This window comes from Hemitrygon akajei, chromosome 12, assembly GCF_048418815.1.
Source record: "Hemitrygon akajei chromosome 12, sHemAka1.3, whole genome shotgun sequence".
NCBI classification, from domain to species: Eukaryota; Metazoa; Chordata; class Chondrichthyes; order Myliobatiformes; family Dasyatidae; genus Hemitrygon; species Hemitrygon akajei.
Window position 1 is genome coordinate 20,808,558 of NC_133135.1, and position 22,059 is coordinate 20,830,616.

A 22,059-nucleotide genomic window follows, 5' to 3' on the forward strand; every position below is an offset into this window, starting at 1 on the left:
AGTTCCATAGTTCCCTTTGTTCAACTGTAATACTGACACATCCGATTTTCCCTTCTCCTTCTCAAATTGTAGGTTAAAACATATCATATTATGGTCACTACCTCCTAATGGTTCCTTTACCTCGAGGTCCCTGATCAAATCCAGTTCATTGCACAACACTGAATCTAGAATTGCCTTCTCCCTGGTAGGCTCCAGAACAAGCTGTTCTAAGAATCCATCTCGGAGGCACTCCACAAACTCCCTTTCTTGGGGTCCAGTACCATTCTGATTCTCCTAGTCTACCTGCATGTTGAAATCCCCCATGATAACTGTATCACTACCTTTGCGACATGCCAATTTTAACTCTTCATTCAACTTACACCCTACATCCAGACTGCTGTTTGGGGGCCTGTAGATAACTCCCATTAGGGTCTTTCTACCCTTAGAATTTCTCAGTTCTATCCATACTGACTCTACATCCCCTGATTCTATGTCCCCCCTCGCAAGGGACTGAATATCATTCCTCACCAACAGAGCCACCCCACCCCCTCTGCCAGTCAGTCTGTCCTTTCGATAAGATGTATATCCTTGAATATTCATTTCCCAGGCCCTGTCCGCTTGAAGCCATGTCTCTGTTATTCCCACAACTTCATACTTGCCAATTTCCAACTGAGCCTCAAGCTCATCTACTTTATTCCTTATACTTCGTGCATTCATATATAACACTTTTAATTTGTTACTTCCCTCTCCTTTCATATCAATTCCTATTTCACTTGGCCATACTGTATGATCTCTTCTTGAGCTTTCTACTCCATTGATCCTGTTATCCTTTTTAACTTTTATTTTCACTTTCCCTTTAACTCCATCCTTATATTTCCAGTTCATCCCCTCCCCCCCCCCACTACTTAGTTTAAACACATCCGTGTTGCAGTGGCAAACCTGTCTGCCAGAATGCTGGTCCCCCGCCTATTAAGGTGCAACCCGTCCCTTTTGTACAATTCATCCCTACCCCACAACAGATCCCAGTGGTCCAAGAATGTAAATCTTTGCTTTCTGCATCAGTTCCTCAGCCACACATTCAAATCCACTATCTCCCTGTTCCTGCCCTCTCCAGCACGAGGAACTGGAAGCAAACCAGAGATAACCACCCTGGAAGTCCTGCTTTTCAGCCTTCTTCCGAGTTCTCTGAAGTCCCACTGCAGAATGTCCTTCCTCTTCTTCCCGATGTCATTTGTGCCGACATGTACTACCACTTCCGGCTGTTCACCTTCACCCTTGAGGATTCCCTGCAATCGGTACGTGATGTCCTGGATCCTAGCACCAGGGAGGCAACACACCATCCTTAAATCTCGCCTGTTGCCGCAGAAACCCCTTTCCATACCTCTTACTATGGAGTCCCCTACTACCATGGCTCTTCTCGATGTCTGACTCCTCGGCTCTGCTTCTGCACCAATTTTCGGCTCGCAGACCTGTCCGCCTCTCAGACTGGCAGTATCTTCTGTCCTGACAGAAGATAACTTCCCTGTCTCATTGAAACGTAGCTATGCAGAAGTCCACACCAATATTCCCTGAACATTTGCCACATTTCTTCCGTACCTTTCCTTGAGAACATCTGTTCCCAATTTAAGCTTCCAAGTTTCTGCCTGATAGCCTCATAATTCCCTTCACTCCAATTAAATGCTTTTTGAATACTATACTATCCTGAGATTCATTTTTGCAGGCATTCACGGTAAATACAGTACAAAGAAACACAATAAATGAAAAACTGCACACAAGATGGACAACCAATGTGCAAAAGATGAACTGTGCAAAAATAAACATAAATAAACAAACAGACAATAAATATGGAAAATACAAGATGAAGAACCTTGAAAGTGAGTCCCATTAAGCTCCTGAATCAGAGGGGATAGCTTCACTCAACTTCAACCAGAGGGGATAGCTGATGACATCACTGTTGTTGGCCGAATTAAAGATGGTGATGAATCAGCATAGAGGAGGGAGACTGAAAATCTGGCCGAATGGTATCAATGGAACAACCACTCATTCAATGGCAGCAAGACCAAAGAGCTGATTATTGACTTCAGGAGGAGGAAACCGGTGGTCCATGAGCCAGTTGTCATCAGAGGATCAGAGATAAAGAGGGTCAACAACTTTAAATTCCTTAGCATTATCATTTCAGAGCACGCAAGCACCATTACAAAGAAATCACTGCAACACCTCTACTTTCTTAGAAGTTTGCAAAGTTCAACATATCATCTAAAACTATGACAAACATCTATAGATATGTGGTGGAGAATTTATTTTCTGGTTGCATCACAGCCTAGTATGGAAACACTAATGCCCTTGAATGGAAAAGCCTATAAAACCTAGTGAATATAGCCCGAATCATCACAGGTAAAGCCCTCCCCACCATTGAGCACATCTACATGGAGCGGTGTTGCACGAACTCAGCATCTATCAAGGAACCCCATCATCCAGGCCATGTTCTCTTCTTGCTGTTACCATCAGGAAGCTCATAATTTTAGTCATAGAAAGGCACAGTGTAGAAACAGGCTCTGCAGCCTATTTTCCATGCCGAAACATTTATAAACTGCCTATTCCCATTGACCTGCACTGGGACCATAGCCCTCAATAACCCTGCCATCCATGTACCTATCCAAACTTTGCTTAAATGTTGAAATCTAGCTCACATGCACTACTTGTGCTGGCAGCTCATTCCACACTGTCATGACCCTATGGGTGAACAAGTTTACCCTCATGTTCCCCTTAAACTTCTCACCTTTCACCCTTAATCCATGACATCTGAATCTTGTTTTAGTCCCACCTAACCGCAGTGAAAAAAGCTTGCTTACAGTTACTCTATCTATACCCTTCAGTTATGTATACCTCTGTCAAATCTCCTCTCAATCTTCTAAGTTCTAAGGAATACAGTCCTTATCTATTCAATTTTTCCTTATAACTCAGGTCCTCCAGACCTAGCAATATCCTTGTAAATTTTCTCTTACTCTTTCTATCTTATTGACATCTTCCCTGTAGTAGGTAGGTGACAAGAGCTACACACAATACTCCAATTTAGGCCTCACCAGTGTCTTATACAACTTCAACATAACATCCCAACTTCTGTGCTCAATACTTTGATTTATGAAGGTCAATATACTAAAAGCTCTCTTTATGATCCTATCTCCCTGTGATGCCACTTTCAAGGAATTATGGATCTGTATTCCCAGATCCTTCTGTTCTACTGCATTCATTGCCCTTCCACTCACTGTGTTTGTCCTCTTAAATACAGTATCTCACACTTGTCTGCATTAAATTCTATAGCTATTTTTCAGCCCATTTTTCCAGCTGGTCCTGATCCTGCTGCAAGCTTTGACAGCCCTCCTTCCTGTCCACGATACCTCCAATCTTGGTGTCATCTGAAAATTCGTTGATCCTGTTTACTACATTACAGATGATGGCAAGAAAGTTCCAGCTGGAGCATCAAACCCATCATTTTACAAGAATCAAGACAAAATATAAAAAGAAAATCGCTTTAATAAAATAACTAATTTAAATTAATTCAAAACAACATAACCAATGCTCATTTACTCTCCACACACTTCTCAACTTGTATTGACATAGTTGGAATAGCTCCCATTTAGAATAAATTTATGACGTTTTCAAAAATGTATTTTCAATTAAATTCTATGATTAAGACATGAACAAACAGCTTGTGCATCACTTCAGATAGTTGAATGAGGAAAAGACAGAAATACTTCTGAGGAAAAAAAGGCAAAGCAACAAGAACATTTTTTATAAGTTTTGCTCAGTGAAATAATGCACAGCATTTGGGATGACAACAGATTACTACCACGTTAAGAAGATGTTGTAGCTGAGATGTTTAAAGCAAATTGCCTCAATAGTCAAACCTTTTAACTCATAATAGATGATCGTTATAAAAAATAAAACTTCTATGTAGCTTTAAAAAAATTAGTTTTGGTCAACCATATAAAAAGACTGAATTTAAACTGTACATTAATATACCTGTCAAAACCTTGAGGAAGAGTTTCTAAAACCAATCTTATCCTGTAGATCTACAGAGGTAAAGAAATGAATAAGCAACAAAGACACAGGTGATCATGCTCATCTGACTATTACCTGGTTTTTAAAAAATCAAAAATTCTCATTGAATAATACTGCTATGACATCAATCTGAGCCCATTACCTAAACTTCGAGTGATAGCGTTCTAGTACAATGGCTTGAATTCACCGTTTTTCATGCTGGATTAATTTTACAGTGTATTTAAGGAAATGTAATCCTACAAATGTAAAGCAACAATTGAAACAGGAAATCAGAAGCACACTGCCTCTACTAGTTCAGTAATAACACCTGATATCATAATGTGCATACAAGACCACAGGAAACTCTGACATAATCTGCTGATTTAGCAACCAGGAACACATTCAGCAACAGCGGACACATCATGAACTGGACAGAATTTCAATGTGGTTAAAGGATGTGTCAAGATTTTGTTAAACTAACTGGAAACTATCAGAATCCAAACTATAACTGAACATTTCTGATCAAGTAAAATCTAGAAAGACCACTGAAAAACATCCATTAAATTTAACTTCCATTTTCATTACCTGCATTTCCAGTTCAGCAATTTTCTGTCGAAGTTCAGCCATGGCTGCAATGCTTTCTGCTTCTCTAAGTCTTACTGCCATCACATCTTCTTTATTCTAAAATTAAATTAAATTACTTAAAAGGTAAATAATATATCCAGTAAAACATTAGAGGATTTCTCTTAGATGAAATCATTAAAACTTTAATACTTTGTAAGGCTAGTTAGCATAAGATACTATTTCATGGTTTAAATTTATTTGATTGGGGGGAGGGAGAGAGAAGTGGAGACAAGGTTCATGTGATGGTTCCCCAATTAAAAATTAAATCTGGCAGAAAAACAGCAAAAATCTATTCTTCACATATAGAAAACTTGAGTAATTTTTTTAAATTTTCACTAACCTTGAAATGATTTTGAATAAGGAAAAGAATAAAAATTAGAGTGTTAATCCATTAAAGCTTTACTGAACTGCAGAGTTTTTGATTTCAACTTCAAATGATGCTTTCAAAAGGCATCATTTAACCACGTCAGGTGTACTATAGAAATGAAATATTCTGAAGAACTTCATCCTAGTTAATGAATATATCCAAAACAATTAACTATTGTACTCTGAAAACAAACTTTTGACTCAAAAGTTAAATATGTTCACTGAAAAATATCTGGTTTCTTAAACTTCCGGCTGGTGAATGCTATCTCACATTTGATGCAATTATCCTGGATAGCGGTATTTCTTTTCTCAAAAAAAAACATGGAAAAAACACTGCCAATATTACATACATAGTATTTTAAACTTTAAGAAACCAGTTCAAGATTTTTTGCTGGTTCACATAAGTACCCATGGGTACTTAGACCTTGGGAAATCAGGCAGGTTTGCAGTTATTACAATCTTATAAACATCTAAACGACTGCAATTTCTGAGATTGTGGTTTTATAACCACTTAAAAGCTTGTAAGTTACAGCAAAATTCACATTGAAAGCTTTTCAATATTGATAAATTTGCAGCTGCAGGAGTTAATCTCTTTGAAGAGGATACCTTGCTGTGGGTGCAGATACTGGTTTTGCCTACAGATGGATTTGCCGGAACACAATTATGTTGAAGTAGTTATTGTAAACTGGAGATGCTCTCAAGTGGATTGAGCAAGACACAAAGGTTCATGTGCACAAGTGAGTGAAGTATAATACTTGACTAAACAAAAATGTAGAAGCTTTTCATTTGGCAATTCATATTGTAATCTATTAAGCACTTTGGAATTGGTATTGATTTCTGAAAGTTTAATAAAAATATTATTGCTTTATAGGTACTGCAATATTCTTAATGAAAACAAAATCTAAACTGCATGTACAGATATGAATAACCAAAGGTGTGCAAAATTAAACTTGTGTAAACTAACTTGAATACCTGAATATGAGTAATCATGACAGATGCTTTACACAAGTAATTTAGCATCAATATCCCGTAGCCTTAGTGTAACAGAAAATTTTACTAGCTGTACAATTACAGCTTTAATAGATACCTTAAAATAGATACCAATACAATAGATACCTCAAAAAATAAAAGTTTGTTGAAACAATCAACACAGCCTGCAAGAATCACCATGCTTCTAGTGCCAAAGTAGTCTGCCCACAACTTACCAACTCTAACCTGTATGTCTTTGGTATGTGGGAAGAGACAGCTTTTAGACAGACACTTAAGTTGGAAAGGGTACGGTCTTCACATTGGAAATTGGGATTTTTGTAGATGGACAATAAAGTCTGCTTGAATGTGGTAGGCCGAAGAGCCAGTTTTTGTGCCAGCTAGATAGTGAAATGACAATTCAACAGTAACATCACATGTAACCCGATTGCTGCTCAAGGATTCCTTTGTATTGTAAACATGACCACAGAAACCCAGCCGTTTGCTGAAAGCCACAAGGCCAAAAAAGGCAAGTATGACTGCATGGTGCAGCTTTGGAGTTCAACTGGCATCCAGCCTAACATTAGTAGGGTAGATTATGGACAAACCAGAGTGAACTGGGATGCTGTGATCATTCTTGAAAAATACTAGCAAACCAGTTTGATTTTAATGGGTATTCTTTTGATGGCTAGCTTAAAAATTTATTTATCCTCAATTTATTTAACTTCACAACAACTTGCTAAGGTGCAAAATGAACTCAGATTATTACATTCTTTGCAACAATTTTGCAGAGAGCTGTTATTATGAACATGACTTTCTCACCTAAATCATAATTTCTTCATCAATTTCCTCAGAAAGTTAATTCTTTCAGTTTCTTCCTCACATTTTTGAGGAACAGCAGATAACCTACTCACAGAAAATGCTTTCTGGCAAAAATTAAGTCACTACGATTATTTGCTTCACTCTGAATAGAATGTACTTCACATACTGTACCTTGCAGTCCATTTCAGCCATTTTTCTTTTAGATTCATTTAATTGAGTGAGTAGTCCCTTATTCTGGGCTGTGAGATATTGCACCTTCTCACGGAGGCTGCGGCACTCTTTTTCTGCTCGACACAGCTGGTTACTGCTGATTTGGTTCTGAGGTTTCCATGGGGTAGAAACAGATACAAAAAAATTAGAAACTGTAATTTCCAAATTCCTTTTCTAAATTCCCATTCCACAAGTTCAGAAAAATAATGGGAAAAAAAGGCTAATTTCATTGGAATATCACATACATTTTCTCCACAGGTACATCAATTAATTACACTTATTTTCACATACTCTTTCAAAAGAGAATAATGCTTATAGGCAACTACAGGCAATGGCACTTTGAAGATCATCAGGTTCTGAAGCAAAAATATTCCTTTTATCAATGCCTGCTTGAATTCAGTGCCCTCTACAGTGGATCTGCTGTATTTGAGACCAGGACAAGTTGGCTAAACATAACCAGATTGGATAAAAAAAATAACAGTGTAAAACAGTAAAATATAAATCCCATTTGAATCTTTTTGGGCAAAATCAAAAATTTGTTTGTATATAGAATAAACTCAACAAAACAAATTATTTTCATGGCTAAAAAAATCTACTTGACATTCTACTCCCCTCCAAGAGAAATATGTATTGTTTACCACAGCATTAAAAGTTTTGTTCCGTCAAAACCAACTTACAGCTAACTAATTTTTTTTCTTTCAACTTTTCAACAGCTTGAATACTTTGCTATGAGACCAATAGTTTTATCTCTTGGTGAATTAAATCAGGAATAATTAATTTTCTGCCATAGCAATAATTTATAAGTAGCTTCAATAAGCCAAAACTATAACTCTGCACTTCAAGGAAAACCGATCATCTGCATAGAACAGTTTAAGCAAGAACAGGACCGTGGATCCACCATGTTTTAACCCACTATGATGCTATTCCAAATTAATCCCACCTGCCTGCACTTAAGTCTGTATCCCTCTATTCCCTGCCTGCTTGTATGTCTGTCTAAATACCTCCTAAACATCGCTATTTACCTGTGTCTGCAACCTCTCGTGGCAGCGTGTCCCAAGTACCTATCACACAGTGTAAAATAAAAATAGTCTCACACATCTCCCTTAAACATTCTCCCTATCATGTAATACAAATGCTCCCAAGTATTTAACATTTCTAACCGGGGGTGGGGGGGGAAGAGACCGATCTGTTCCTGTCATCATTATATATATTTCCATCAAGTCACCATTTAGCCTCCGATGATCCAGTGAAAATAACCCGCTTGTTCAACCTCCCCTTATTATCATTAGCATAATCTACCTGCTGATGAAGTACAATTTAACTAGATACAAGTTCTATTAATGGTTCTTCAGTTATTACACAAATACCTCATGTTAAATTCTTCTTAAAAAGCCATTTGATATCCCCATCCCAGCAGTGGCAAACAGATTGTTGTATTTTATTGTTAGTTTTGCCACCTTCAGAGGCAATTTCTGGCTCCACAGTGTTACAGCCTCCAGAAATGTGCCTCACAGACTTCTGGACCCAGTCTCAGAAAATCAACCTAATCAACATTTCCATTTCACACTGTTTTCCTACAGTAATTACAAATACTGCTTTACTCATTTAACACCTCCTCCAGACTGACCTTTTGCTCCCTTCCTTGTCCAATCACCATCATTGTTCACTTGGTGCTCCTTCATCACAAAATCTCTCCAGACTTCCACCCTACCACAGGCTTCCTTTTCATTTTCTGATTCCCTCCCCTTGGCATCTTAAAGGATGTTCATCTCGAATTGCTCCGAATTCAGATGAAAGCAACTGATCTGTCATGTTCAATGGTATTTCCAGTAAACCTCAAAGTTATCAACAATGACATCTACAAAGGTCATTAGAGGGAACCGCACAGGGTATCAGAAACAGTGTTACATATCTAAAGCGTGATTTAAGTGATCAACACTTCCTGAAATTAAACTTAGTTCTAATTTCAACTAATAGCCTTTTACATCTCATGTTAGAAAAATAAAGATTACCGGTATTAGCATTATGAGTTGTTGCAGTGATGGACTGTAACCTGGAATACCAAAGCAGAATGGTCTAATAGATTCATACAGCATGGAAACAAACCATTCAGCCACATTAAACAGCGGCGTCCATCTGTATTACTCACATCATCCAACACTTGGCTTGCAGCCTTCTTGGCTCCAAGTGCTTGTTTACACGCTTATTAAATTCTACACCCATCACTCTCTGTCAGCACATCTTTATACTCTCTACTCCCCATCTGGAAAAGGGCTCCCTCAGATAGCCTATGAATCTCTCATTTACACCTTACCCTGAATCTATGTCCTTTAGTTTTGTTCACTTCTGATCAGAAGATAAGAGATTCCTGCAGTCTATCCTACCTATGCCCATTATAATTTTTCTACGTTAGTTGGTTCTCGATTGATTAATTGAGATACAGTGTGGAATAGTAATCTGATAATAATAATAGTGTGTAATAATAATCTGATCCTTTGAGCCATGCCACCCAGCAATCCCCTAATTTAATCCGAGCCTAATCATGGGACAATTTACAATGACCAATTAACCTACCAACCGGGACATCTTTGGACTGTGGAGGGAAACCGGAGCACCCAGAAGAAACCCACGTGGTCACAGGGAGAACGTACAAACTCCTTACAGGCAATAGCAGGAATTGAACCTGGATCATCTGAACTGCAAAGCTTTGTGCCAACCACTACGCTACCGTGCTGCCCTCTTAACTTCCTCTGCTCCAGAAAAAATGTACCTAGCTTCCCTCAATAAAAGGAAGGATTAGGAGAAAGAAAATGGAAAGCAATCGGGGTCAGCAAATAGGTCATCAACCAACATACTGATCTCTCAGTATCCCCCGAGGAACAAAGTGAATAAAACTGGGAATAAAAAGAATTATACCATTAAGTCATGTTAACATTAAACCTATGAAGCAAACTTTAATTCACCAGTAAAGTCAATAACTGCTGTTTGTACCTGTGTTTCAAGTTCCAACATTCGTTGCTTAACCTCTTTCAATTCAGCCTGTGTTTCTGCTCCTCTGAGGCGTACAGTCATCAGTTCATCCTGTAATTCACTCACAGCATTCTTTCGAGGTGAATCTTTCCACCTGCTAGTAGTTCTAGCCAGATGACGCTGGAAACAATTCGAAAATTAGAGAAAATGTCTATTATTTTGTTATGGGAATATTTACCAATAGACAAAGACAACTTATGTACTATTAGGTCTTCAGTTCAATCATACTAAATTCAAAAGGACCTAACAGCTTCATCAGTGGTTTATTAAATAATTCTAATGTTGTCATTCCATTGTGCTTTATTAGAAATTTGAGCCTGTCATTCTGTCCACTTTGATTTCAGCAAATTACCAGATTTACAATCTTATATACCTTAATGTTACACCTCAGATATCTTTTCACACATATTTTTCAGTCCTCCTTATTACATACACAATTAACTCTGATGCCATACTTTTCTTCACTGTAGACATTTTTTTTTAAAGTATAAAACAGTTACAAGCAGTAAGACTGATCAACAGCTCTAGCTACCAACTCCACCACTACTTTATTACCTCGCGTCAGTCATCTTATGTACAGCCTAGTGTTGCTTTATGGATATACAATCAACTATCTTATGCAGTATTTATACAATATTTATATTTATTATGTTTTAAAATTATTACTATGGTGTTCTTTATCTCATTTTTTTGTGTTGCATCAGATCAGGAGTAACAATTATTTTGTTCTCCTTACACTTATCTACAGGAAATGAAATTAAACAATTTTCAATCAAGGCAAATAAATAAACTATCGTAAATAACCTTTGAAAGGTCTTCCCTTGACATGCTTTTGTTGCTTGGCCTATGAAGTCCATCATTCTATTTTGATGATTACTACATTATTTCTACTGAATTTATTTACAATATGCATTCAAAATCTCAGATGGCTTCCCATTGACATAAAACTGGTGCAGCTACAATCTGCTCAATCATTTTGCCTTCACTTGTGACTGGCTGATTAAGAATGAAATTAGGCAAGAGTTATCCCACCCAAAAGGAATTCAGTGGTATCATTAATTGCATCAAACATTAAAGGCAGAAGGCTGAAAAGGGGGTGTAGATTACTTATATTACATTAGCGTAAAATACTTTTCCCCCACTGCAATCCATCAACTAAACTAAATGAGATTTCATCCTTTCAAACCCCATACTGCAAAGAAGTTGAAGAATTTTGTCATTAAAATTGGGAAAAATCCAATAAGTTGCTAGTGTTACCCCATTCTATCTAGCCAGATTTCTAGGCTTCTACCCTCAAACATGCATTTTTCTCATCTCACTCCCCACACCCACCTCCTGCAACTGATCCTAATGATCATTCAATTTTCCATTCCCATGTGAGCTGATATTAATATTTGTTTTCTTACCATCTTTAAATCTACCTTCAACACACCTCTTCAAAAAACAAATGACTTTGTCCCCTTTTATCCTGCAGTTGCTCCCTCATCTTCAATGATCGGAAGTAGCTCTCATATACAGACGTTGCAACCTCTAGCCCACATGTTCTTCTGCACACCACTGCTGTAGTGTGTGGTTAGTTGAGTTACTATTGTCTTCCTATCAGCTTGAACCTGTCTGACCATTCTCATCTGACTTCTCTCATTAACAAGGCCTTTCACTTGCAAAACTGCTGTTCACTAGATACTTATTTTTGTTTTTCACACCATTCTCTGTGAACTTCTGAGAATGCTGTGGTGCTTGAAAATTTCAGATCAGCAGTTTCTCAGATACTCAAACCACCCTGTCTGGCTCCAACAATCATTCCACAGTCAAAGTCACTTAGTTCAGATTTCTACCCCATTCTAATGTTTGGTATGAAAAACAGCTGCACCCCTTAACCATGCATATGATTAAAAAAAGCCGTAGTCAGTATGGTTTCCTCAAGGAAAAATCTTGCCAGACAAATCTGTTGGAATTCTTTAAAGAAATAACACATAGGAGAAAGGAGAACCCCTTGATTTTGTGTACTTGGATTGTCAGAAGACCTTTGATAAGGTGCCACACACAAAGTTGCTTAACAAGCTACGAGCCCATGGTATTACAGGAAAGATGCCACCATGGATAAAACAGTGGCTGATTGGCAGGAGACAAAGAGTGGGAATAAAGGCAGCCTTTTAAAGCTGGCTACTGGTGACTATTGGGTCTATGTTGGGACCACTTCTTTTTATACTACATGTCAATGATATGTATGATGGAATTGATGGCTTTGTGGCCAAGTTTGCAAGTGATATGAATATTGAAGATAGGTGAAGGGTCAAGTAGTTTTAAGGAAGTAGGGTGGCTACAGAAGGACTTAGATTAGGAGAATGGGCAAAGAACTGGCAGATGAAATACAGTGTTGGTAAGTGTCAAGTCATGCACTTTGGTAGAAGAAATGAAAGGGTTGACAATGCTCTGAATGTAGAGAAAACACAAAAATCTGAGGTGCAACGGAAGTTGGGAATCCTTGTGCAGGATTCCCTGAAGGTTAATTTGCAGGTTGTATTAGTGGTGAGGAAGGCAAACGTGATGTTAGTATTCATTTCAAGAGGACTGGAATATAAAAGCAAGGATGTAATGTTGAAACTTTATGAAGCACTGGTGAGGACTCTCTTGGAGTATTGTGAGTAGATTTGAGCTCTTTATCTTAGAAAGGATGTGCTGCCTTCTCCCAATACAATAATATGTATGTGGAAGTGTACCAGTTTACAGAAATGGAGGGAGTTTGGATGGAAAAACTTAGTAAGATATTTTATTACATCCTCTCAGAAATCCCATTATGATAGTAACCTCCCTGTTTGCTGGAGAAATTGTGGAAGTCAAAATGCAAACCATTATCATATTTTCTGGAAATGCCCTGTTATCAAAGACTATTGGAGTGGGATATACTCCAAGACCCTACAAGACATCTTTAAATGTGAAATACCCTTAGAAAGTAAGACTGTATATTTTGGGTATATACCTCAAGAATGGTTGAAAAGAGATAAATATTTAATGAATATACTGTTGGTAGCTGGTAAAAAGACTCTTACCAGGAAATGGCTATCACAGGAGAGCCCAACTTTAAACGCATGGATGGAAATTACAATGAACATTTACAAGATGGAGAAGATAACAGCATTTGTTAATCATAAGTCAGAACAATTTGATTCAAACTGGGAAAAATGATTTAATTACATAATACCTCATAGGCCTGATTTTATTCTCACAAATTATTGAATAAGTTGTAAAAAAAAATCACTTCCTACTTATACATAGTTTTCTCCTTTTGCTTGTTCTTTCTTTCCTCTCTTTTCTATGTGTAAACCTCAGATAAATATTAAGTGGAGATTTGTGGCAAATATGACTATATGATATATATGTATAGTATCTGAAATACATCTTATGGAAACATTAGTTTGATGATGAACTTCAATAAAAAAAATTAATTACAAAAAAAAAGGATGTGCTGAAACTGGAGAGGGTTCAAAGGAGGTTCACAAAAATGATTCCAGGCTTGTCATGGCTTGTCATACGTGGAGCATTTGACGACTCTGGGCCATATTCACTAGAATTCAGAAGAACGAGGGGTGACCTCATTGAAACCTAGCGAATCATGAAAGGCCTTGATAGAGCGTATGTGGGCAGCATATTTCCATGGTGGGAGAGTCTTAGAGGACACATCCCTTTAGAATGGAGATGAGGAGGAATTTCTTTAGTTATAGAGAGTGGTGAATCTATGGAATTCTTTGTCACAGGCAGTTGTGAAGGCCAAGACTTTATGTATATTTAAGGCAGAAGTTGACAAATTCTTGATTGGTCAGGGCATGAAAGGACACAGGGAGAAGGCAGGATATTGCAGCTGAGAGGAAAATTAGATCAGTCATTATCAATGCATATTTTACACAACCTTGAGATTTGTCTCCTGACAGGCAACCATAAAGCAAAGAAACCCAATGAAACAAAAGAAGACCATCGAACACCCAGTGTGCAGAGAGAGAAAACAAATTGTGCAAACAATAAAAGCAAGCAAATAGCATTTAGAACTAATGTTCAGGCAGCCAGGCATCATTGCATCAGATTCAGAAGTCCATTAGTTGCCAGTCAAAACCTCAGTTCAGGGCAGAGATGAGTAAACCTCGTGGAACAGCGAGCTGAACTCTCTCCTCTGGCCATGACACACTGACTATTTCAATCTGGCCCAGCACTTAAATCATTAAACCTTCAGGTCGCTCCTCACTCTCAGACCCAATATACTGGGTCTGATACAAAATATACAAAGCCCTGCTGCTTTGATCCAGACCAGAGCTGACCTTTCCAATTCAGCTCAATGCTTAAATCGATCAAACCTCAGGTTTTTCTTTGCTCTTGTGGGGTCCTTCCTTGCTTTTGGGCTTCAGCTCGACCCTGGCTTGCTTTGGTTTGCTGCATTGTATTGCCTCTAGGTCTGCTCTAGCAATGGCAATACACTGGCTCATTCCCCACTCTCCCACTCAGATACGTCCTGCTCCTCCAAGACTTTAGTTCACAGCACAAAAATGTCCTTTCAACTGCTATTTGGGTGGGATAACACTTGCCTAATTTCATTCTTACTCAGGCACAGAATCATCAATAAAAGCTTACTCACAATCCTGCAAATACCTATCTTTGGCCCACTCCTACTTACCTACACAATTACAAAAGCAATATCAGTCAAAAATAATGCCAAATGCATGTCAATATCACTATTTTTGAAATCACTTTTACAATGCTTCTGACACTAATACTGAATGAGGAAAAACTTCCTCTAAGTATTGAGTGGATCACAGACATTGCCTTTCTCCTGTCCCACCTTTAATCTGTTCTACAGTCTATTTCCTTGTATCCAAATCAATCCCTTTTCCATTTGCTTGTAACATTACCCAAGTCTACTTGTTATTGCTGAACCATTTTTGCTTTTTTCAGCTACAAATGTTTAAAATGGCCAACCTCTTGCTTTTTGCTATTAATAGGGGCTCATTTGCAACTCTACTGTTTGATCTAATTTTCACTGTACCATTCATCATTTATTCTGTACCTGCTCACCTAATTAAAATTCCCACATCTGCTTCCAAAGTTTGTCATGGCTTGCTTGACCCACCTCTGAATTTTCCTTTGGTTGAACAAGCTTCCAATATGTTTGCACGCTTCCAATTTCCAGAGATTCAATTGGTCCCAAATTTAAATGGTCTGACAATGTTTGCAAAGATTTCATCCTACTATAAACCATTCCCTATTACTATTCTTTACTTTGAATTACTCCTCAAAATCAAAGGCAAATCCTGCACTTAATATTTTATAGAATGTCAATGATTACAAGAAACATCTGGGCCATTAGCCTGTTCTGCTCCTGGGATTTTCTGTTGGTGGAGTCAGTGGTGCTTGTTCTGGCTCCGCACACAAGAAGCCTCACATAGCTGGCATGCTACACTGCTGAAGGGTCAAGAACTCGAGAACACAGCGTAAAGGCAGCTGACATGAGAAATGATTACAATATATGAGTGAAGCTTTTATAAGCAGTGAATTGTTAAAATCTGAAATGAACCTTTGGACAGGTATTGGAGACTGGAAACAAAGAGGATGGATTTAATGTGAAGTTTAAAGTGAAATGGATGAATATCTGAAAGGAAAAATAAATCTGGAGGGCTTGGGAAAGAGGGTGGGGGTGTGGAATTTATTAGATTGCTTGTATATAATTAACTTAATGGGCCAAAGGGCCTGTAATCTGTACTGTAAACTTCCATGTTTGTTCATCAAGATTAAATTACTGCTTGAAGATCATCTTTTTCTATTCACCTCTAACTTCACGTAAATTCGGAAAAGGATAGAAAATACTTGGTTTCGAGGTTGACAATTTAAATTGTTACTGAATTTACAAAATAGTTATAGGACCTAAGCATTTATATTTTACCAGTTCTACAATATTTGTGGATTAAAACTGCAGTTCTGCGATCTCAAAAGACAGTAAATTTGGTAGCACAAAAGAATGTTTTAGAAAACTATCAAATTAAGCAATACAACCCAGTGCTTCACCTGAAGGCATAATCAATACTGTAACTGGTGGTTGCATTTAGTCACCTGACCAGAATATTCCTGAATAAATCACTGCTCTCAGGCAGTAAACTACACTCTGATTGGTAATAGAGTCATACAAGGAAAATGGACCTTTGGTTCACCAACTCTATGCTGACAATCAATCATCCATTTTCACTAATCCCTAGTTAAGGAAAGTTCAAGTTTCAAAGTAAAATTTATTATCAGATTAAACATGTCACCACATACAACCCCAAGATTCTTTTTCTGCGGGCGTATTTAGCAAATCTATTAGAACAAGAACTGTGCAAATACAAATATAAATAAATAGCAATAAATAACAAGCATGAAATAACAAGATAAAAAACCCTTAAAGTTAGACCATCCATTGTGGGAACACCAGATGTGGAATGAGTGTAGTTATCTCCTTTTGTTCGAGAACTTGATGGTTGAGGGATAGTAACTGTTCTTGAATCTGGTGGTGCAAGTCCTCAAGCTCCTGTACCTTCTACCTGATGGCAGCAGTGAGAAAAGAGCATGGCCTGGGTGGTGGGGATCTTTGATGATGCATACTGCTTTTCTATGGCAACGTTTCATGTAGATGGGCTCAATGGTTGGGAGGATCTTACCCGTGATGTACGGCTTTTTATTTTATCCTCACATCCTTAACAAAGCCTTCCAGATTCCATGACTCATCAAAGCACGATGGCACTTTACAGTAGGCAATTAACTTACTAACCTGCACATCTCTGGGATAAGGGAGGACCTTCGGGGACTGGAAAAAATACAAACCATCACCTGGTGTGCGAGCAAACTTCATGCAGATAGCTCAGGACTAAACCTGGATCTCTGGTGTTGCAACAGCTACTAGCTGCACCAATGTGCCATTCAAACAATGACCATCAAGATGGCAGCAGTGAGAAAAGAGCATGGCCTTGGTGGTGAGGATCTTTGATGATGGATGCTGCTTTTCTATGGCAACGTTTCATGTAGGTGGGCTCAATGGTTGGGAGCATCTTACCCATGATGCATCTCATCACGTGATGTATTAGACCCATCTCTTCTAATCCCATCTACCAGCATTTGGCATGTGGCCTTCTCTGTGCAACCAAATACCTGTGTAGTTATTTATTAACTATCATGGGAATACTTGCCTCCAACCACCCACCAGCGGTGAATTCCAGATTCCAATCACTCCATGTGAAGCTCTTCCTCAGATTCAATCTAATACTAATAATAACCCCCTTACTAAACCTATGCCTTCTACTTTTAGAAACCTTTACTTTGCAGAAAAAGTTTCTTACCATCTATCCTGCCTGTGCCCTTCATGATTGGGTACTCCATCGGGATTCCCTTTGGTCTCAGGGATTACAGAAGTAAGATACTATAAGGATCCTCTCTGACTCTAGGTTAGGGATGGCTGTGAAACAGAGGGAGTCCTCAAGCCTTAATTCTAGGCATTAACCTTCCTCTGGAAAAATTACACAAATTGATGTAGATTTCAAATATATGACCTTGACTGAGACACCTGCTATCAATAACTGATGTGTATGAAAGATAGGTATTTAGGTAGGATACTTTTAGGACCTTCCCAGCCTAGCTTGCACATGCCTGACTTACACAGACCACGTACATACGAATGAGCACTTGGGAGACCAGCAGGAAGGATTTGTCAGCTGCTTGGGAAATGGGGTCATAGCCATATTTGTAATTTGTAAACTGTTTGGGTTACAACAGTTCACAGGAACAGAACCTGCAGAGGACCTTTATCAAGCATTTCCCTCAGCAGGAAGGCAGAGTCCTTAAACAAGGAGGGTAAACTTTGTAAAGTAGGACTTTAGGGTGTTTGCCATCATTATAAACAGTACATGCTTCTGCCAGTTTATTTGGTTGAATCTCAACTATCCCTGGGGAGGGAAAAAAAATCACTAAGTGGTTTTTAATTAAGAGATTAATTTAATCACTTAATAAAGTGATTTATTAAGTTTAATAAAATGATTAAATGATTTTAAGTGATTTGTTATAAGCTAACATATAAAAAACACAGTATCTCGCTGCAGTAAAGGGCTAATTTGCATGTCTAGTCTATTAATTAATATTAATGTACACTCATAAACCACAGCAAGAATAAGTCTGCAAAAAGCCCCAACTTACTAATTCATCCAATACTTGGGGTGCTGAACTTCATAAAGGTGCCAGTCTTCCAAAGTGAACTTAAAGAACAGTGATTTCATATTCAATCAAGGGTGGTTGAATATCCTGTCATAATGCTTTTCAATTTGTATAGCTTTTGGGTGATAGCTAGTATTAAAGTAGAGAGAGTCCTGGACTTGGGTTAAAAACATGACTGGGAGGAAGGGGAGGGAATTGGTGGGGAGGGGTGGAGACAAACAGGGAGCCGAGGAAATAAATTATGTGGGATTCATGTGGAGAAAATGATTTACCCTAATGTATATTAATGTCCACACTAAATGTGACCAAAGAAGATTTGCACACAATATACTCTGGTAAGCCAGAGAAAAGGTCGACTTGGTCAGACTGATACACCAATTAAAACCAAATATCACTTACTTTTCCCACCTACTTCTGCAAATATCAGATCAAATTTTAGGTGCTTTTTATGCCACATTGAAAAATTATTTGTGTTCTGACTACTTAATACCACTGACATCGTGAGAAGTCTTTAACTGTCCAAACCGCATTCTTACTGCCATCTACTGAATCAAACAACTATTACAGATAAGAATGTGAATTCATGAACTCTTCAACTTTCATTATTAGACGAAGTAACTGACTGAAACTATAACCACCTCAGTACCAGTGGGAAATTCAGATGGTGCCCAGGCAGAACATCACGAAATGAATCTAGAGCAAAGAATACCACATATTTCTACACTCATATCAGTACTAATAATGTTATTAAGAAGATCTGCATGACATTATAAGAACATAACAGTAGGCGGCCTTTTGACTCCTCTACCATTCAATTTCTGGGTGATGGGATGGAGATACGTCTCTACTAAATGAGGTGAAGGGCATTCCTTCTCTTTGCTAGCCTGCAAATCACTCTTGGGCAAGATTTAGCTCCTGCTTACCACCTCCCCCCCACTGATCAGGATCACATGAAGCCATGGGAGTAGGTATGAACAGCAGGAGCATATCACAAGTCCTGGTTAGTCAGCCAGTGGCACCAGACAGTCTGCTGAAGACTATTGATAATGGCTGGGTCACAGCCCAGAAGGAAATGGCAAACCACTGCTGTAGAAAAATTTGCCAAGGACAATCATGGTCCTGACTATGATCAACCACTTCATAAGACATGGCACATAATGATGATGCTGATGATGACAACCATTCAATTAGATCATAGCTGATCTTTTTTCTCTGGGTCACTTAATCTGCTCCATCCAAATATCCTTTGATTGCCTTAATATTAAAGATCTCAATTGTGAATACATTCATGATATGATTCCTCACTGCTCTGCTGGGTAGAAAAGTCCAAAGGTTTACTATCTTTAGATGAATGTTTTTCTCATCTCAGCTCTGGATGAATGATCCCTTGTATTAAGACTCCTTGACAACTCACCCATCATTCCATCATCTACTCCAAGCCCCATGTTTCAATAAGATTAGCATACATTCTTCTAAACCTGTATGTGCAGTCTGAATCTTTCATAGTGTCAGCCATCCTTTGCTCCAAGAATTAATCTGCACCTTACAATTCCTTATTTACTACCCCTCCTTTCTTCAACAATGGCCTTATACATGTTACCTTCCATTCAGATGTAACCATTTTAGTGTCTACAGAACTTTTGAGAAGACAACTAAATGCATTCATCAGTTCCAAAGCCACACCTATCAAAGCTGTTATAAGTGCAGATCATTGGCACAGTTGTTGAACATAGAAGAGTAGGGTTAGGGTTAGCATTATGATTAATACTGACCTTAGGCCAGTGATGTTGTGCCAATCCTGTAATTTACTCTAAAATCAAGCTAACCCTTTCCTCCCACATAGTCCTCCATTTTTCCATCATCCAAGTGTTTCTTAAATGCCATAGATATAGCTGTGTATTCCATGCACCCACCACTCTTTGTAAAAAAAAACTTACCTCTGACAACCCCCTATACTTTCTTCCTATCTTGTATTAGCTGGGAAAAGTCTCTGGCTATCCACTCAAACTTATCATCTGGTACACCTATGAAGTCACCTCTCATTCTCCTTCGCTCCAAAGAGAAAAGCCCTAGCTCACTCAAACTATCTTCATAAAACATGCCCTCTAGTCCAGGCATCATTCTGGTAAATCTCCTCTGCACCCTCACTAAAGCTTCCACATCCTTCCTATAATGAGGCTACCAGCACTGAGCACAATATTCCAAGTCTGCCTAAACAGGTTTTTATCAAGTTGAAACATTAACTCACAGCTTTTGAACTCAACCCCTGGCTAATGAAGGCCAAAAACCATGTGCCTTTCTAACAACCCTTTTCAAAAAATAAAGATATTGACAGCTTTGACTTCCCAGAAAGAATTAAAAATGTAACATTCCACTAGAGTTGAAAGAATACCAGGCTTAATTGGAATGGCAAGCCACATTTCCAAAGGTATCAATGAACTTAGTGATTCTATGACAAGCATAAATTTTCAGCTTTTCTGGTGATATCCTTCTGACCAACATTTTAAATTTAATCCAATGTGTTGCAGTAGTATTTTTACTCCAGACCTTCAGGTTACTAGTCCAGAATTTTTCATCCTTTCTTTAGCACCAACTCCTGCTGTTCAATGACAAGAACAGTTGTTCACGTACTTTGAAGCTTAATATGAAAATGTGTGTTACAGTACACTGGGTTTTCATCCAGATCAGACACCATTCCTTCATGATTGCTGGGTTGAAAACATGGAACTGTGGAATGGGAATAAAGGGGGCCTTTTCTGGTTGGCTGCCAGTAACAAGTAATGTTCCTTAGAGGTTAGTATTGGGGACACTGCTTTTCACATTGTTTGTCAATGATTTGGATAATGGAATTGATGGCTTTGTGACAAATTTTGCAGATGACACAAAGATAGGTGCCGGGGTAGGTAGTGCTGAGGAAGCAATGCGATTGCAGCATGACTTGGGACAAATTGGAAGAATTGGTTAAAAAAAAGTGGCAGATGTAATACAGTGTTGGGAAATGTACGATAGACAATGCATTTTGGCAAAAAGAACAACAGTGCAGACTGTTATCTAAATGGGGAGAAGATTCAAACATCAGAGGTGCAGAGGGACCTAGGAGTCCTTGTGCAAGACTCCCAGAGTTAAATTTACAGGTTGAGTCTGTGGTAAAGAAGACAAATGCAATGTTGGCATTTATTTCAAAGGGCATAGAATATAAAAACAAGGGGATAATGCTGAGCCTTTATAAGACACTAGTCAGGTTGCACTTGGAGTATCGTCAACAGTTTTGGGCCCCATATCTCAGAAAGGATGTGTTCTCATTGGAGAGAGTCCAGAGGAGGTTCATGAGGATGATTTTGGGAATGAAGGGATTAACATATGAGGAGTGTTTGACAGCTTATTGTAATCACTGGAATTTAGAAGAATGCATTGAAACGTATCGAATGTTGAAAGGTCTGGATAAGGTGGATGTGGAGAGGATGTTTCTTATGGTGGGAGTATCCAGAACTAGAGGGCACAGTCTCAAATTTGAGGGGGCGACCCTTTAGAACAAAGTAAGGGTTTTTTTTTTAGTAAATCTGTGGGATGCTCTGCTACAGACTACGGTGGAAGCCAGGCTCGTGGGTTTATTTAAGGTGGAAGTTGATCATTTCCTGCTTGTTCAGAGCATCAAAGGAAGGGAGGTGTACGGGGTTGAGTGGGATCTGGGATCAGCTATGATGGAAAGGTGGTGCAGTCGATGACATGAATGGCTTAATTCTGCTCCCGTGTCCTATGGCCCAGAAGCTCTGTGGACTGTGAAAGTACCTTCAGTAGTAA

General features: G+C 38.5%; 1 protein-coding gene across 5 annotated transcripts in view; it reads right to left on the bottom strand.

The window, feature by feature from the left end:
* Positions 1–22,059, bottom strand: part of LOC140736770 (ecotropic viral integration site 5 protein homolog) — a 270,604-nt gene that overhangs the window by 91,766 nt on the left and 156,779 nt on the right. For all 5 annotated transcript variants that reach the window (XM_073062678.1, XM_073062679.1, XM_073062680.1 and 2 more), the window contains 3 exons: positions 10,000–10,158; positions 6,970–7,116; positions 4,606–4,701 (listed from right to left, as the gene is read on the bottom strand). In XM_073062678.1, coding sequence (XP_072918779.1) covers positions 4,606–4,701; positions 6,970–7,116; positions 10,000–10,158 — 402 coding nt within the window. The remainder of the gene's footprint in view (positions 1–4,605; positions 4,702–6,969; positions 7,117–9,999; positions 10,159–22,059) is intronic.